Genomic DNA, 20,543 nt, shown 5'->3' with positions numbered 1-20,543 from the left:
GTCTAAGTAGCCTCCTTCTCCTGGCTAGCATGACGGATGTGGTAGCTGATGCTCCCATGTCATGGCCCTCTTGGCTCCCACACCAGCGTCTTGCCATCTGTTGGCTCCCCTTACTGCCCCCTTTATTACTGTTCAACCCACCCCCATCAGACTGTCGTTGATTCTCTCAAACAGAGCAGCACCCGTTTCAATTTGATTCTCAGTCCTGCCTCCTTGCTCGTCTCGCTGCCATCCCTCTGAAAAGATGGACGGCCTGCGACAGCATCATGCCAAAGGCCTCGCCTTCAAGCCGACAGCTCAGCAGAGCAAAGCTCTCTATGAAAAGATCCTGCCTCCAGTTGGCAGAGCTGACATCGAAGACCCCAGAAGACTGCCACCTTCGCGCTACGCCGGTACCAACAATCTTCGCAGCCGCACGACAGATAATACTCTACCAACTTCACCGCCAGCTCGGAAGGAATCGCTTGTGATGCCTGTCCCAAACACAATGAGGTTCGTTTGCGAAACTCTGATACCGCCCTTCAAGGAATCTGATAATCGCTCTAGCTCCGAAGACCTCTCTCCTCCTGCACGGCCTGAGCCTTCTCGCAGCCCCTCTCCAGACTTGAAAGACTCCTCGGACGATACCTCTGAAACTCAGGCAACATCCATTGAGTTACCAGCTTTACAAAACAGGTCCACGGTTGAAGACACAGATCGGATGGAACCTATAGATGGTGATCTCCAGGGCTCTTTCGATTTAGTTGCCCCACCGGAGGGAAGCCAGTCATCATTCTCGCTCGAAGAGCGCTCTGCACAGCTATTTTCGCGGCAGCACCTTGAGATCATCTTCTCGAACCCCGCATCTCTACTACGCTTCACCGCATTTCTAAGCACACACCGCCCTCAATCTGTACCAATTCTCATATACTATCTTGACGCACTCAAGGCCATCAGGGCAGTGAAATATGCCAACGCCATTGTTGAGGCTTTGAACCCCATCTCCGGCCATGCGTTTACCGAAGAGTCCATTAAAACTACCGTGAATCAAGATCTTGAGCAAAAGGCCCATAGCGCGTTCACCGAATTGACGGAGCAAGATCTACCGGCATTCATCACTCAATTGTATATACAAATCGTCAGCCTAAGTATATCGAGACGTATCACTGGCGTGCTTCCTGCTCATCTGCGAGACGCCTCAGAGGGCTTGGCAGAGGTCTTCTGTTTGACTGATCCCTCGAGACCGGACAACCCCATTGTATTTGCATCCGAAGGTTGGCTTACTCCCTTGCAGCGTAGAAAGTATCCGCTCACAGCCGTTAGAATTCAACCGTACTACTCAATATGGTATGAGCTATGTCATAGGTCGCAATTGCCGGTTTCTGCAAGGTCCAATGACCAATCCACTGAGTATCCACAGACTCAGTCGTGCGATTAGAAGCGGTAAAGAGCACTGCGAGGTGTTTTTAAACTAGTAAGTGCCTCGAAGTTCAATTTTGATTCATCGGATTAATGCTCACCTAAACAGTCGGAGAGATGGCTCACCATTCATGAACATGCTGATGACAGCGCCGCTATGCGACAGCAGAGGCAACATCCGGTATTTCATTGGGGCGCAAGTGGATGTCAGTGGCCTCGTCAAGGATTGTACCGAGCTTGAATCTTTGCAGCAGCTTGTGCAAGGTGGTACTGTTGCCCAGTCTTTCAGCAGCGATGAGAGCGGCGAAAAGGACGATTTTCAGGATCTGTGTGAGATGCTCAATATGTCTGAGCTGGAGACAGTAAGAAAACATGGAGGTAGGATGCACCGTGAATATCAGGAGGATGACCCCGACAATACCCACAGCAAAGCGCCTCACATGCCCAGACTCCTCCTTCAGGAACCCGCGACAGACGCAGTCACTTCAAACCTAGCCAAGCAGCAAAGTGGCAAACTCAGCGGTATATATCAGAATGTAGGTTTGCTGACAGAAGAGTCACTCGATTTAGTCTGCTGACTTCGGGCAGTACCTTTTGATAAGGCCATTTCCTTCATTCCGCATTCTTTTTGCCTCACCTTCTCTCAGAGTACCAGGAATCCTCCAATCACCATTCATGGAAAAAATCGGAGGCTCTCTGCGTGTCCGTGATGAGCTTTCCGCAGCACTCGCGGAAGGGCGAGGTGTGACGGCCAAAATTCGCTGGGTTTCCCGAGCAGATGAAGATGGCCGGAATCGATGGATCCACTGCACTCCCTTGGTCGGCAGTAACGGTCAGATTGGTGTTTGGATGATCGTTCTAGTTGATGACGACCAAGAGGCCAACCGGCGTTGGAGACAAGCCCCCCCTGTCGCCGAACCACATCGAGGCCACTTGCATAGAGCACCACATGCCAGTGGAGGAAGCAGCATGGACTCTGTCTTAGCCAAGCGTGAGCGTGCACCATCACACTCAAGTCACGCTCGTTATTCTTCACGTCCAGCATCTAGAGGGGCATCATTACGTTCAACATCCCCTAATTCGGTAACAGTATGAGTGAAGCTTCTCGACGATTTTTGGAGGATGGCCCTCACTTCTCGATTCTACTATAGCACTGCAGAATGACTCAGACGTGTTCGGAATCTCGCTGGTGAGATAAGCTCTTTCATCATTGTCGCACATTGTTTTGAAATTTAGCTGATTCTTACTCCGCGAGGACAAAATTAATGCTAACATGGATTCGGCAGTTTGGGGCCACGTGCTGTGATATAATGGTGGACTGGGTCTCAGTGCTCCTTTCAGAAAGCCTGCTGGAATGAATAGCGCATGCAATTTGCTTGAAGCTGTTTCATTGACAACGGTAGTGCGTAGGTACGTGCGTCATTGTGGTGTCGACACAATTCAGACGACACATTTTTCTCTCTCACTAGCATTGATTGTCCTCCCATTAGCACAACCAATTTATGCTTGCGCCGGTTCTTCGTAACTCTAGAATGTCAGAACAGCAGGACTTGTCGTAGATGCTGAATTTGAACGCTGGGCATGCAACGAGACCTAACGATATACTCACCAGCGGTCAATATTTCTATCTGCTTTTGAGGCGCGATGTTCGGACTACGCAGAACGTCCTTCGCCGTCCCTGCGTTGTGCACTCTTCTTGTGATTGCTCTTATTTTCAGCATGAGCAGCTTGCGCATCACTGATAGTCCGAAAAGTGGAACAGATCAAGATAGCGCTTTGCGAACAGTGGAACAGTCTTCAGCCTTGCGAAATGATTCCTTCATCAATCAAAACCGTCTAGAAGCCTCCATGGGGTTCTACAAAGGACGGCAGCCCGGGGAATTCGATATCGTCCCTAGCCGTGTCTTGGTGATCCCTCGGATGAAAGAAGCAGATGTGTCGTGGATTCGCGAAGGTCTAACGGATCTCAGCGTGATTCTCTATGTTCCCAACGATCCTGCCGCAGAGTTCCATGCCCCTAAAAACAAGGGAAACGAGGTCATGATATATTTGAGCTACATCATTGACCATTACGAAAAGCTACCCGAAGTGTCGGTATTTATGCACTCACACCATTTCGCGCATCATAACAACGAACTGCTGGGGTTTGATGCTGTACGCATGATACGGCAATTGAAAGACGATCACGTTATTAGACAGGGCTTCTTTAACCTCAGGTGTAGTTGGTCGCCTGGCTGCCCAGAATGGCTGCATCCACACCCTTCGCAAGACACTTTGGGCAAACAAGAAGAAGTTGTCCTAGCGGAGACCTGGCACGAAATGTTTCCTCACGAATCCTTGCCACCAACCTTGGCTCAAGCATGTTGTGCCCAATTTGCGATATCGAAGGAAAGGATTCAAGCCCTTCCAAAGAGCCACTACATATTCTTCCGCGATTGGATCATTAGAACACCCCTGAGCGACTATGTCTCAGGTAGGATATGGGAGTATTCGTGGCAGGTAGTGTTCAAAGGGAAACCGATAGTCTGTCCGGTTGAGCATATGTGTTACTGCGATGGCTTTGGAGTTTGTTTCGGAGGACCAACGAACTTCAGCTCCTATGAGCGGCTTCGGGATGAGAAGCCGAAGCTCGAATCACAACTGGCAGCTGCGATCGAGATGGCCAGCATTGCAAATGCATCCGAGAACGTCACCACGACAGCTAATTCGGCGCAAATTCAACAACTCATCGGGAAAATTAAATCCCTCGAGGAAGACATACTTGCAAAGACGAATGCTGCGATAGGTCGCGGCAACGATCCAGACAATCGAGCAAGGGATTGCGGGAGGATAGAGTCACAGTTATAGAAGCCTCTCTAAAGCCTTTACACTCGACATGTAGACAAATTATATAGAAGAAGTTTCTAAGTTAAATAGATTAATTAGAGACTTCTTAAAACTTTACTATCTAAGAGTAATTTATTAAATATCTTTTTAATCTTTATTTTAAAAAAAATTTATTAATATAAGTAAACTTAATTACTTACTAATTAAGCTAGCTAAGACTTTAGTAACTAGAAAATTAAAGATAAAGAAAAAAATTTAAAAAAATTATTATATTTATATAAATATTTATATTAAAAATAATAATTATTAAATTATTAATATATATATAATATATTATAGTCTTTTATAATCTTTAATATAATTTATATTAAAATTATAGTAATTATTAAAAGTTTATTTAATAATAAAAACTAGTTTCTAAGACTTAGAAAAAATAAAAAGAATTAAAATAAAAAAGTAAATTTATTAAAAATAAAAAACTTATTTAAATAATTAATATAAATTAATATATTTTAAATTTAAATTTTAAATATAAGTATTTATATTTATATAAATAAAATATAATTTAAATTATAATAATATTTTTCTTTTTATTAATTTAAAATATAAATAAATTTTATTATTAATTATAAAATTAAACTTTTAAAAAAATTTAAAATATTAATATTTAAATACTTTCTTTTTATACTTTAATTCTTTGTTTTATTAGAAATTAATTTATATAATTACTTATTAAACTAAGCTAGCTAAGACTTTAGTAAATAGAAAGTTAAAAAGGAGTTTAAAAGTAAATATATTTCTTATATAAATATTTATAATAAAGATATTATATATTAAGCTACTTAGTATATAATATATTATATTAATATCTTATATTATATTATTATTAAGTAGCTTTTTAATTAGTTATAATAAACTAATAAAAAAAGTAGTAATATAATTAAACTATTAAAATCTAATAGTTTTATAATATAATTAATATTACTTATATTAGTTTAAAATTCTTAATATTTTATTATAAAGTTTTATGAAGCTTATATATAAATTTATATATAATTTTAACTATTAGTTACTAATTAATAAAGAGAATTATTTTTTAGTAATTTATAGCTAACTAAGGAGTATTAAATTAAAGCTATTATTTTTATTTTAATTTAAGCTCCTACTCTTATTCCTATTTTTATTTTTTTCTCTTTTCCTTTTCTTCTTATTTTTATTCCTATTTTTATTTCTATATAAGTAAGCTTATTAATTATATATAGCTACTAATAAGTTTAAATAGCCTTTTAGCTAATTAGAAAAAAGCTTAAATATATAGAAAATAGCTTTATAAATATTTTATAAAATATACTTTTTTTAACTAATTTTAAGCCTAATTTAGCTAGAGAAATAGTTTATAAATAGTTTTATAAATAGTTTATATTATTGGCTAGCTATATAGCTTATTCCCTATTATTTATAAGTTTAATTTAGCCTAAAAAATAGGCTTATAAATAGCTTATATTACTAGCTAACTATATAGCTTTTTCCCTACTAATTTTAAGCTTAATTTAACTAGAGAAACTATTTTAGAAATAGCTTATATTACTACCTATTTTAGCTAATTAGAAAAGAGCTTAAGTATATAAAATATAACCCTATAAATAGTTTATAAGAGGGCTTATAAATAGCTTATAAAATATGCCTTTTTCTAGCTAATTTTAGGCCTAATTTAGCTTAAAAAATAAGCTTATAAATAGCTTATATTACTAGCTAGCTATATAGCTCCTTCTCTATTATTTTTAAGTCTAATTTAGCTAGAGAAACTATTTGCAAACTACTTTATAAATAGCTTATAATACTAGCTAGCTATATAGCTTTTTCCCTACTATTTTTAAACTTAATCTAAGTTTAATTTAACTAGAGAAACTACTTTATAAATAGTTTATATTATTAGCTAGTTATATAGTTTTGTCTCTACTATTTTTAAGCCCAATTCAAGCTTAATTTAGTTAGAGAAACTACTTTACAAATAGCTTATAATATTATAAAGCTATATACTTTTTTTCTTTATTATTTTACTACTATTTTAAGCTATTTTTAACTAAAAATTAATATTAGTTTCTTCTATACTTATTACTTAGCTTTTAAGAATTTTTATAATTTAAGCTTTAATCTATTATATAAATATAATAGTAATTTACTAGTATATTATATTATAGTTCTTTATAACCTTTATATAGTTTATATTAAGTTAATTAAAATTATAATAATATTCTTTTTTTAAACTTATTTATAATCTTAAAAATAGTTTATAAACTTATATTAATAATAATATAAGTAATAATATAGTCTTTTATTATTATAACTAGCTTTAAAAGTATAGTTTTTACTAGTATCTTATTTTCCTTTTATATTATAATTAAATTTAATAAAAGATAATTATAATATTATAGTATAGCTACTAGCGCCATATAGTTAGCTACTAGCGCTATATAATAGAGTATATATTACCTATAGTAGCTCCTAATTCTTAGGTATAATTAATATATATTACTACTTCTATTTTTTACTTTTATTTCTTACTTACTTTTATAATAATTTAATAGTAATATATCTAGTATAAGCTTTAACTAGCCTATTTAGTATATCTTTTACTTACCCCCTTATTATTACTATTAATTAATTAACTAACTAATAGGGCTATAAGTAAAATATAAAATATAATTAGTTTTATAGTAATTAACTTCCTAGTATATTAGCTCCTCCCTACTACTAGATTATTTAAAAAAGATAAATATATTATATCTAAGGTCTTATTCTTCTCCTAAGCTTATTATTAGCTTATTACCTTATTTACTTAGATAGTAATAAAAATAGAAAGTATTAAGAACTATTTTTATAATAAACCTTACCTCTTTTAAAAGCTTTAATCTTATATATTCTACTAGGTTTATAATAAATTATTTATTCATTATTATTAAATTATCTATAAAAGTACTTTTTATATTAATTATCTATACTAGCGTTCCTAATTAAATATAAATTATTAGTTTTAGTATTTTAGTTTTATAATTTTTAAAATATTAATATTTTTTATATTAGTATTATTAATATTTAAATATTAAACCTTTTAATATTTATAAATAAAAATTACTTTAAGCTTTCTTTACTAATTATATTAGTAGAAGTAATAGCTTCTATTAGAAAAATATTATTATAGATAATTTATTATTTATTTAACTAGTAAGTACTAAATTAATTTATTATTTAAAAAGTAGTTAAGCGTTTTTTAGTTTAAGTAATTTATATTAAAAGATTTTATAAGCTACTATCTACTAGGAATATACTTTTTTATTTACCTTTAATAAAGCCCTTAGTTTCTATATTATTATTACTTATACTAGATCTTATAATTAAAACTAATATTAATTTATATTAGCTATCTTATATTATTAATATTATTATAGCTACTAAACTAATAATTAGATAGTTCTTTAGTAAACTAATTAATATATTTAATTATAATAATAATAATAATAATAATATTAATAATTAAAATAATATTAGTTTTAGTTAATAATTATAAATAGCCTTATAAAGGCTATTAGTTTAAAGGAATCTACTCTTTATAATACTAAGATTAAGGCTAGGAAATAGCCTTCCTAATACTCTATTAAATATAAAAATAAATAATATCTTAAAACCTAATAATATTAGCTATTTTAATCTTAAGCTTAAAATTATAGGAAATATATTTTTAATAAATATTAATTATTATATCTTTTATTATAATATTTATATATTATAATTATATTAAAGACTTTATTATTATTTATAAAGAAGCTAAAATTAAACTAGTATTAATAGTTTACTTTTATAATAGATTAATTATTTAATATTTATTATAGTTAATAAAGCTTAAAAAACCTTTTAAAAAAAAGTCCTTTAATATACTAATTTAAAGAAAAGATTTTTGTTACTTTTTTATACCTATAAACTAAGTAATATATTATAGCTAATATTTAAGCTTATTATTTTCTTTATACTTATATTTAATATATTTTTTATTTTATAAAATTAGCTAAAATAATATTTATATATAATTTGTTTTTAAGTACTTAAAATAACTTAGCTATTAAGTTCTATTATAATATTAATAAATTAATAGTATTAATAATATTAAGTTAGTTTCTTAATAAAGTTAATTTAAAAATAAATATTTAGTTTAAGCTAGTATATTAATATTAAATTCTATATCTAGATATTAAAAAACTAATATTTTTAAATTAAAATAAATATTAGTAATTACTTTTTTTTAACTATAGTAGCTATACTATATATCTTTTAATTAATATAAATAATTATATTAATAAAGTAATTAATATTAATAATAGCCTTTCTATTTATTATATAATTAGAATTATAATATTAATATTCTTTATTAGTAATAGCTTTTTTAATTATTTTAGTAATAAGTATTAATTACTTTTTAAAGGCTTATACTATAAACTACTATTAATAATATATTAAAAAATATATTTTATTTACTATTAAACTACTTACTTTAGTTTAATTAAAAATATTTAAATTATAATAATTATTAAAACTAAAGTAGTTATCTATAATATTTAAAAGCTATTAAAGTATATTAAATTAATATTAAGGAAAGTAATCCTTAGTAAAACGCTAGTAAACTTAATAAATTAAATTAGAAATTAAATAACTTTTTACTATTAATAGATTTTTTTTATTATATAACTATTAAAAATAAGAACTTAAAATATTATAATCTATATAACTACTTAGATAAGTCTAAAGAAGTCTATAGTAGGTTTACTACTATTATTCTTAAAATTAAATATATATATTACTATTATGAAAAGTATTCTCTAAGTAATAATAAGCTATATTAATATGTCTACGCTAACTATATAAAAGGAGGCTTATTAAAAAATATTAATAAATCTTTTTAACCTTAACTTTTATTACTAGTTAATCCTTTTTTAATAATTGTCCTTACCTTCTAGACTATTACTAAAGATATATAATATATTATTTATAATAGAACTCTATTATTAATAAAAATAAGGCTTTTATTAGTTTACTCTACTACTATAGCCTTTAATAAAAAAGAATATAATTTTTAATAATATTATTATATCTTTATATTTATTTAACTATTACTAAATACTAAATTAAAAGATATTTACTTTAACTTAAGCTATAGTATATTACTTATTAATTATTTATTTTTATATTTATAAATTTGAAATTTAAAAACCTATTAAATAGTATTATCTATTATAGTAAAAAGTTTTAAGAATAGTTATTATATTATTAATTAATATATTAATTTTTTAATCTATGTTCTAGCTTAAAATAATAGGAAAAAAATATTTATAATATTTATTAGGGAATATTATATTGTAAATAAGCTAAAAATAAATATACTTATTAGTATTAATATAATAAAACTAAAGAGAATGAATATTTTAATTTTTTAGTAAAAAGCTTATATTAGTAGTAATAAAGTATATATCTTAATTACACTATATACTAATAGTTAGAAAGTTAAATAAATAATACTTTTATAAAAAACTATTATAATCCTTATTAATATTTAGCTTATAATACTAATTATATATAATAGTAAGGAACTTTTATTAGTATAAGACTACTTTTTTAAGCTTATTAATTAGGATAATATTACTTTATTTACTTATATAATAAATAAGAATATTAATACTATCTTTACTTAAAATAATACTAATTTTTTTATTATAGTTTTATAGAAAATATATTTAAGAAATATTTATAATATAGAATATAACTTATATTATATAGTATTAAGAATTAAGGATCTTACTTTTAAGTCTTTAAAATAAGTATATTATACTAATTAGGTTAAACAAGCTATTATAACTTTAGTAGCTACTACTACTACGCTCTTTCTTAGCTTATTACTATTAAAGATCTTAATAAATAACTTAAAAATATTTTCTAGCTTAGCCTTTTTTATAAATATATTATTTATTATTTTAAAACTTATTACTACTCTTAAGATAAGAACTACTAATAATATTATAATCTATAAAAGCAATACTATTATATTTAAGTAAGTAGTAAATAAGTTCCCTATTATTTAGACTAATTAAAGTTTTATAGATATCCCTAAGAATAAATAAATAAAAATACTACTAAAGTTAAACTAAAAATTAAAAATATTATTAAAAGCTAAAGTTTATTCTATTAGCCTTAAAGACTATATTATTACTAGTATAATATTTAATAAACTATATAAGTAAAGAAGACTTAAATAAATAAAAAATATTACTTTATTTAGCTATTTTATTTTTATAGTATAGAAAACTAATATAGATAGCACTTAAAAGGGTTATATTATTATTAATATTAAAGGCTTTAATAAGCTAATCTAGACTAATACTTACCTTATACTATTATAAGAAAATATTATAATCTTAGTATATAAGTATCTTTTTATTACTATTATAAATACTATATTATTTTTTTATTAATAATATATATATCCTAATAATTAAAATAAGTTTATAGTTATATTATATTATAAGTAAAAAATGTTTTAAATTCCTAGAATAGGATATAAGAATTCACTTATATATATATAATATTAGATTAATTATATCCTTTATTTATATTATAATTTTATAAAAGCTTATATTAATAATATTATTATTTTCTTAAAAATAAAGAAGTAGTATATTAAATATTTATAATTAGTATTTAATACTTTTATAAGATTAAGTATCTTTATTAAATTTTTAAAATTATTTATTAGTTATTTTTATATAAAATTACTAAATTAAAAGGTTAATTTTTTTAATTTATTTATTTTTAAAAAGAAATTAAAAGTAATTAGTAAACTAATATATTTAAAAACGCTATAAAACCTTAAAACCTATCTAAATATAATTAGCTAGTTAAAAAAATATATTCCTTTCTATACTTAGATTATAGCCCCCTTATAAGTAATTAAGATTTTACAATTAAAGGAGGCTTTAAAAGTAAGGAATCTTTATAAATATTATTCTTTATTAACCTATATATTAGATTCCTAGGCTTATAAGGGATTATTTTATAATTTATAATTATTATTATTATGTCCTAGCTACCTAGTTTACTAAGATTTTATAAAGTATTTTTATATCATACTTAATACTTCTAAGGAGTTTAAGTTTAATACTATAATTTTTTATATTAAGAATAACTTTAATTTATTTGACTTTAAAGAAATTAATAAAATAGAATATTTTTTACTAATAAAAGCTTTAATTAAGCCTATCCTATTTTTATTATATTTACTTAAGTTATTAAAAACGTATTACTAGCTAATTAAACTAGAAGTAGCTAGCTTTATCTAAGTTCTTAAAAAGGTATAATATATAATAAAGACTACCCCTTAAATAATAATCTATACTAATTGTATTGCGATTTTAAGAATTACTAAATAGACTATTTTTTCTAACTTTTCTATAAATAAGATAAATTTTTATTTAATATAAGCTTTTAAATACTTTTCTTATTTTAAGCTTAAAGTAAAATATATTCCTAGTAAGGGGTATATTGTTCTTAATATACTATTATAGCTAGCTAGTATAAACTAGGAAAGTACTTTTAATAAAGTTATTAATAATAACTTTCTTAATACTTTATTTAAAAATATTAAAGAGGAACTTAATATTTAATATATTTATATTACTATTATAGTTTATATAAATAAAGACTTTATAAAATTGTTAATTAAAGGCTATTAAAATGATAAAGCCTAGTAGAATATACTAGCTATTTTAAATACTAAGACTAATATACTATTTATTGATTATAAAAAACTTTTTTTTAAGCTTAAGCGCTATTTACTAGAAGCTAAAGCAAAAAAGCTAATTAGTAATTTTATTTATTATATAAATAAAAGAATAAAATATTAATATCTTTATATATTAAAAGTACTTTTTAAACTTATTTTTAATATAGTTTATAATAAGTTTTACCCTAGTTTTAAATAGACCTTTAAAAAAGCTATTACTAGCTTTTATATATACTATTTATTAAAATACCTTAAGGTTTATTTTAAGTATTATTTAGAGTATTTAGTCTATTAAATTTAATAATATTAATTATATAGTTTTTTTAAATTAATATCTATACTTTTTATATTCTTCTATACTATTATAATTAATTTTATCTTTATATTACTTACTATAAATAAGGATTTTAATTATATTATACTAGTTATTTATAAGCTAAGTAAATATATTATACTTATTACTAGCTTTATTAAATAGAGTATTGCCTAATAGGCTATTATATTTCTTAAATAGCTTTAAACTATAAATTAAAGTATCTTATAAGTTATTATTTCTAACTATAATTAGAAGTTTCTTTTAAAAATATAAATATTACTTTTTAAATATTTTAATATTAAGCTACTCTACTTTACTACTTATTATTTATAAATAAATAGTTAAAGTAAGCATATTAACTAGTTTATTAAAATTATTCTTTAATTCTTTTTTATTATAATAACTAACTTAGTAAACTAATTAAAAGTATTACCTAAGTTATAAATACTTTTTAATAATTTAATTTTAAAGGATATAAGTAAAATACTAAATAAGATTATTTATAGATTTTAATTATTATAATTAATTAACTTTTTTATTTTAGCTCCTAGTAATATTAATTATATTTAGTCTTAAATTAAAGTTAAAAATATTATTAATTTTATTAATATAGTTTATTAATTCTATTATAATTATTAGTATTAACCTTTTTATACTTATATTATAGCTATAATAACTTTTTTATTATATTTAAAAAATATAGCTAATAGTATATTAGTCTTTTTAAAATTATTAAGAAAATTAGAATACTTATTTACTAGCTTAATATACTTAATTATTAAAAAGTATATAATATATTTACTATTACTTAGCTTAAACTAGTACCTAACTTTTAAACTAATCTATATAAATAACTATATTTTAATTATCTTAATTCTATCTTTATTAAAAGTAATATTAATATTTATTATTTATTTATTATTAAATAACTTATTAATAAGTATATTATTCTATATAGCTATAAGTAAACTTTTATTATTTAATAGTAAAGCTATAAGCTTAAAAATAATATATAATATTTAATAAAAATTTTTATTAACTTTATAAAACTAGTAAAGAACTATAAAATAGAAATAAAGAATAAACTTCTAATTAGTAAATAATAAGTTTATCTTTACTTTATTAGTATATAGTAACTATATAAAAAGTACTTTTAGACTAATAATATTAATATTAAGTAAGTAATAGGTATAAGTATATATAAATATATAATATAAATGTTTATCTTCTTTACTTTATTAGTATAAACTATTATAATATAACTACTAACGCTATATAGTTAGCTACTAGCGCTATATAGTAGAGTATATATTACCTATAATAGCTCCTAGTTCTTAGGTATAATTAATATATATTACTAATTCTATCTTTTACTTTTATTTCTTACTTACTTTTATAATATATAATTAATAAAAAGTAATTATACTTAGAACTAGAAATTAGTAATATATTTATAAATTAAAAAGAAAATAATATAATTAAGTTTAGTAATAAGAATATTTATTATAATAGAAATATTTATTAGTCTTTAGTTAAATTTAAATATATTTAAAATTAATTTTATAAATATAATAATAATAATAAGGAATAGTTTTAAATTATAGTAATTAGATACTATTATAAGTAAAAAAGAGTGAAAGTAAAAATAAACTATATTAAAAGTAGTTCTTTATATTATTATTATATTATCTTAAGGAAAGTCTTTTAAAAATCTATTTTAAGTAAAGATTACTTTTATTATATAATAATTTACCCCTATTAGGCAAGATTATATTATTCTTAGTAATTACTTATTACCTTTAATAATAATTATTATTAATTATAATAATATATATTTTTATACTTATTTATTTTTAAGTAGTTTCTTTAAATTATTCTTTTTTATTAAAGCTTTTATATATTAAATATATTATATCTTCTTTATTAAAGCTATTTAAAAGGTTTATAGCTTAAATTCTATACTTAGTAGTTAGTTTTATACTTAGATTAAGCTAATTCTTTATAGCTATAACTTCCTTTACTATTAGAGGTAGTATTTTATAAGTAATAACCTAGTTTATATCTTTAAATAAATTTAGGCTATAGAATAATTTGCTTAATAGGTTTAGTAATATTATTTCTTTTTTTATCTAGTTCTTTAATATATTATTTAAATTTATCTAAGGCTTAAGTCTATATAATATTAATTTTATTTAAAACTTAAAGTCTAGTTTAAGCTTTTTTATTACTACTAGCTTATTTACTTACTTACTTATATCTATTAATTTCTTTAATATACTTTAGCTTTTATTACTTTTAATAGCTAAATAAAAAGCTAATATTTTTTATTAATATTTTTAATTTTTTATTATAAACTTAATTTTTTTATTTATTTTATTACTTATATTATCTACTATTTTTTCTACTTTTATTTAATTTATTTTCTAGCTAAAGTATTTTCTTTATTAATTTACTTTTACTTTTTATAAAAAATTATTACTCCTAGTATTAAAAGTTATAAAATAAGTATTGTAATATTAGATTATAAGCCTAATTTTAATAGTATATTTTCTAATAATAGATTTTAAGAACTAAAGTGTAGTATATTTTTAGCTAGTAATATTAATATTCTTTACTTAGAATTACTAGCGCTCTTATCTTTATATATTATATATTTAAAAATTTTTACCTTTTTAACTTAATTAACTTTTAAGCTTTAGTTATTAGTTTATTAAGAATTTTTTACTAGGTTAGGCGCTAGCGACACTAAGCCAATTTTAAATAAAACTTTCTTCTACTTTTTCTTAGCTTTAAAACTAGATACTACTTTCTAAATTTTATTACTTATTTCTTTATTATTATTTAAATCTTTTAGCCTTTTAAAATACTATAAAGCTAACTTATCTTTATACTTAATCTTCTTCTAGGCTACTTTCTTTTTATCTTTAATTATAAATAACCTTTTTAAGTATTAAGTATAATTATAAACTATTGTTTTTTACCTTTTAATTATATTATAAAGTACTTTTACCTTATATTTAATTATTTAGTTATTAGTTATTAATAATTTAAAATTATTTATAAAGTAGCTTTTATTAATTAGTTCTATATTTTCTATAAAGAAACTTTCTTAAGAAAACTATATTTTAATTATAAACTTTATTTTAGTTTTTAGCTAATTCTAATATTTTTATATATTTTTAAACTCTTTAGTAATTAAAGTTAAAAGACTAAAAATATTATTATTTTATAATAAATTTTCTAGCTTCTATATTACTAACTAGATATATATATTTTTTAAGTTTTTACTTTAATTTAAGTTAATTATTCTTCCTTTATTATCTAAAACCTTATAATTAAGTTAAGGGCTAATAGAGTTTCTATATTATATTTAAGCTTTTATTAAATCTTATACTATATTAATATTTATATAAATAATATTAAATATCTTTACTAAGTATATAAATTAGCCTTTAGTTATTATAATAAATATTACTAATATATATTTCTTTTATTCCTTTTTATTTATTTATAAAAATAAATAAATAATAATATAATTAGTCTTAAGTAAATTTATTTAAAGAAACTAATCTTTAATTCTAATAGTAGATTCTAATTAATATAGTTTTAAGAATAATATTTTCTTTACTAAGCTTTAATTAATATTCTATAGAAGTAATAATAATTCTTTTTTAAAAACTATAAAAATTATATCCTTATTACTTTTATTATTTTTTATTATAGGTAATAATACTTCTTTCTTAAAAGTTAAATTTATTATAAGTATATCCTTTATAAGTAAATCTACTTTTATTATTACTTTTATAATAATGTTTTTTAATATAGATTTCTTTATTTTATTTTATTTACTATTTAATTTAATTTTAATATTTATTAGTAACTTTACTTTCTTTCTTTTATTTATTTTTAGTTTATATATATTTACTTATAAAGTAATATTATAAATATTATATATTAGATTATTTTTATTATCTAGATTAATAGAGATATTTATTAATATCCTAGCTATATAATTTATATTATTTTTATAATATTAAATTTTATTTACCTTAGCTTTAGTAAAATTATATAGACTATATCTTTTAAAGATCTTAAGTCCTTAGCTAAGGATATACCTAGTATTTTACGTTTTAGTTTTTATTAAAAAAAGGGTATTAAAAGTAGACTTTTTATATAAAGCTTTATATATTATATATATATTATTTATTATTATAAACCTTATTAGTTTATCTTTTAATATTTAAATAAAATCCTAACTATATAAATAATAATAAGCTTTTAGCCTTTTTTTTTTAGAAAACTATTAAATATTAATTAAAAAGATTTATTTTATTAATATTACTTATTTAAAAAACTACTACTTATTATAATAAAAGGTAAAAGCTTTTAGGAAGCTATATATCTTTATTCCCTAGATTAAAGCTAAGGATATTATTATTTTAATATTATAAAACTTACTTTAGTAAGTTTTTATTATATATTAAATTACTTAGGTTTATTTCTATTTTATTACTTTTTAAATAATATCTTATAAGTAAATTATTTATATAATATAAATATTATCTAATAATACTTTAAGCTATATTTAGATATTATAATAATTTTTCTTTTATATTTTAATTATTAGTTAAAATTTTATTAATAAGCTACTTTAAGTTTTCTATTCTAAACTAAATATTTTAAAAGTTTTTATTATTTAGGTTTATAAAGAATATAGGGGTAATATTAATATTTTTAATTATAGAAAATCTAGCTTAAAAAATACTTATTACTTATAATATATTATCTATTAATATTAAAAGCTAATAAGTTATAAAATAAAATAATATTTTAACTATAATATATAAAGTATTATAGAGTAGGGATCCTATTAACTTTTATATAAATTAAATATTATTACTATTAGTTAATAGTAAAAGAAATTCTAGGCAACTTATATTAACTTATTAAATATTAATAAATAAAAGCTAAATTAATAATATTAAAATAAGTAAATACTTATTTATAGTCCTAAACTTAATTATAAAAGCCAATTTTTAATAGCTAATCTAAGGTTAGTTTTAAATTCTAATTATAATTATTTATTAAATTTTTAAATATAGTTATTAATAAGATCTCTTATACTTTTTAAGTTATTTTTATTATATTATATATTATATATAAGGCTAAACTTTTTTTATTTTACAAAGTACTATATATATCTTTTATTTTTACTTCCTTAGCTTCTAAATCTTATAATCTTTTAATTTAAAAGAACTTTAATTTTATTTTCTTTATTACTATTTTTATATTATATTAGAAATAGAAGCTCTTTTTAAGTTTATTTAAATAAGTTTTTATCTAAGGTCGCTAGCTCTAGTATTATTATTAAAATAACTAAGTATATTTTCTAAATTAGAAATAGCTTTAGTTTATAAGCGTTTTTACTTATAGTTTAAATAATTTTAAATAATTTTACTTACTAATTAGTAAATTTTTTATTTTTAACTTTTTTAAAATTATATTTAATATATAACTTAATAAAGGCTTTATTACTAATATTTATTTAAAGTAGCTTATAGCTTTTATTATAGTAAAGCTTAGTTTATATAGCTATAAATATAATTATATTTATTATTTCTTTATATATTTTAAATTTAATATTTATAATATTAGTTTAAAGTATATTATTATTTTTAATTTATAATCTTTTATTAAGTTTTATATTATAAATAATTTTATTTAAAGATTTCCTTATTATAGTATCTAAGAAATTATTAATTAAACTAATTATTAGTTTATAGTTTTAATCTTATTTAGTATTAAGATTAATAATTAAATAATAATATAAAATTATTTCTAATATTTAATTTATTTATTTAGACTAGCTATTTATTTGTAAGTAATAGCTAGTTAAAATAAGTATTTTTATACTTAGAATTTTAAATATTAACTTTTAAAGTATAGCTATAAATTTAAGATTATAGTTAGATATTATAATAACTAATATTCCCTAATCTATAAAAAATAGAAATAATACCTTTACTTATTTTTCTATTATTTAAATATCTTTTTTAAATATAATTTTTATTACTTTTATAAATTTATAAGTTTGTTTAAAAAATATTCTCTTATAAATAAGGATTTTAGTATTAACCTATACTACTTTACTATATATATATATATTATATATATTCTACTACTAATATAATCTTATTATTTAGGTCTTTTCTATTTATATTATCTTTATATAAAGATTTTAATTATATAAGCTAAAGTTCTAAAGATCTAAGTATTTTATATAATAGAAGTACTTTTTAAAGCCTTTCTATTAGGATATTTTCTATTATTAAAGTTAATCTTTATCCTTTATTATTATATATACTTATTATGATATAATAAATATTATTATTTATAGCTATCTTTTACTATTAATAATATTTTATACCTTTATTATACTTTCTAGCTATTATTTTATTTATAGCTTTAAAATACTATAATTTTATTTTATTAAATCTTTTCTTAAATTTTATTATATTTATTTTAAATTATATTATATTATAGGTTTTCCTAATCTATATTATTTAGATTTTTCTATAGCCTATTATATATAATAAAATAAATTATCTCTAGATTTTTATAATAGAATATATTAAATAGCGCCCTATTTATATTAATTATTATATTATAATTTATACTTATTATTAAGAATATTTTATTATTATTATTATAAATATATTTTAAATATAATATCTTTTTAAAGGTTTTAAAGTATATATTTAGAACTCTTTTATTATTTAAGTTCTAGAATATTATATATAAGTTATTGTCTTTAGGGTTAGCTTTTAAAGCTAATACTTTATTATTATAAAAAAAGCTTAACTTTTAAAGCTATTTATTTTATATTTTACTATTAAAGTATAAATTTATATCCTATTAAAGACACTAATATAATAGTATCCTTTAGTTATATTTTAACTTTTTATATTTTATTTTTAATTATACTTAATTAATCTTTTTCTACCTTAGATTCTAGTTAATTTTTAGAATATATATTTTTTTAAATATTTCTTATATTTTCTACTTTACTAATTCTTATTTTATTAGTATTTATATTTCTATAATATAATTATACTTCAATATAATAAAATTTTATAATAAACTTTTACTTTTTTAATATCCCTATTTTTTAAATAGTAATACTAAGTATATATTACTATTATTTATTCCTATAATCTATTATTTACTTAATAAGAGATTTATTTAAAATATAAATTTTTTTTAAATTTAATTAATTATTAATATATTTTATAAAGCTTTTTATATTATTAAATATTTAATATCTAGTTTTAAGTATATCTTAGCTATAGTTAATTTAAATATAATATTTAATTATAATTAAAATAATTTAATTAAAAATTTTATATATAAAGATATTTTAAGTAATAAATATAATTATAGCTTCTTATATAATAAGTATAAAATTATTTTCTCTTTAGTTCTATATATTAAGTAATATATTTTTAACTAGGTTATTATTAGCTATAAAATTATTATTTAGCTAGCTTTCCCCTTCTTTATATTTATATATAGAATTTTTATTAATATATTTTAATATTATAATCTTTTTAATATATTATAATAAATATACTATTAAAAGTAGCTTAGTTATATTCTTTTAGCTATATATAAGTAATAAAGTTTAGTCTATATTCTATATTAATATTCTATTATTAATTTTAATATTAATTATTATTATATTTTCTTTTTCTATTATATTTATTAAATTATTTTATTTATATTATATAATACTTATTTTCCTTTAATATAATTTATACAATAGTAATATATATACTGAGGCTTAATTAGTACTAGAGCTTTAATATACTTAATAAGCTAGATTATTATTTAGTTAGCTTTACTTTTAAATTAATTAAAAATACTTATATTAAATAATAATTAATAAAAAAAAGATATAAGTTTATTATCTTTAACTAGGGCAGAGCTATCTACTATTATAATTAAATAAACTTTATAAATAAATAGTAATAAAAATAAGCTATTAAGTACTAAGCTATTATATTATATATAAGAATAATTAAAAAGTAGAAATTATATATTTTAAATAAAAAGTAAGTTTAATTCTAAAGTATTATTTATTTTATTTATAATTAAAGCCTTTTATTACTACTAGTAGGT

At 21.7% G+C, this 20,543-nt stretch overlaps 1 protein-coding gene across 1 annotated transcript; it reads left to right on the top strand.

Moving 5' to 3' along the window:
- Positions 1-244: 244 nt before the first annotated feature.
- Positions 245-4,245, top strand: KY384_008320 (uncharacterized protein; the record flags this gene model as incomplete). Its single annotated transcript, XM_044816809.1, has 6 exons — positions 245-1,326; positions 1,406-1,453; positions 1,508-1,934; positions 1,987-2,481; positions 2,802-2,808; positions 3,161-4,245. The coding sequence occupies 6 exons, from the start codon at positions 245-247 to the stop codon at positions 4,243-4,245; spliced, it is 3,144 nt and encodes a 1,047-aa protein (XP_044666174.1).
- Positions 4,246-20,543: the final 16,298 nt, after the last annotated feature.

The sequence above is a fragment of the Bacidia gigantensis genome (assembly GCF_019456465.1).
Source record: "Bacidia gigantensis strain McMullin 20006 chromosome Unknown contig_295, whole genome shotgun sequence".
NCBI lineage: Eukaryota > Fungi > Ascomycota > Lecanoromycetes > Lecanorales > Ramalinaceae > Bacidia > Bacidia gigantensis.
The sequence above is the reverse complement of the archived record's forward strand: the minus strand, read 5'-3'. Positions and strand labels throughout refer to the sequence as shown.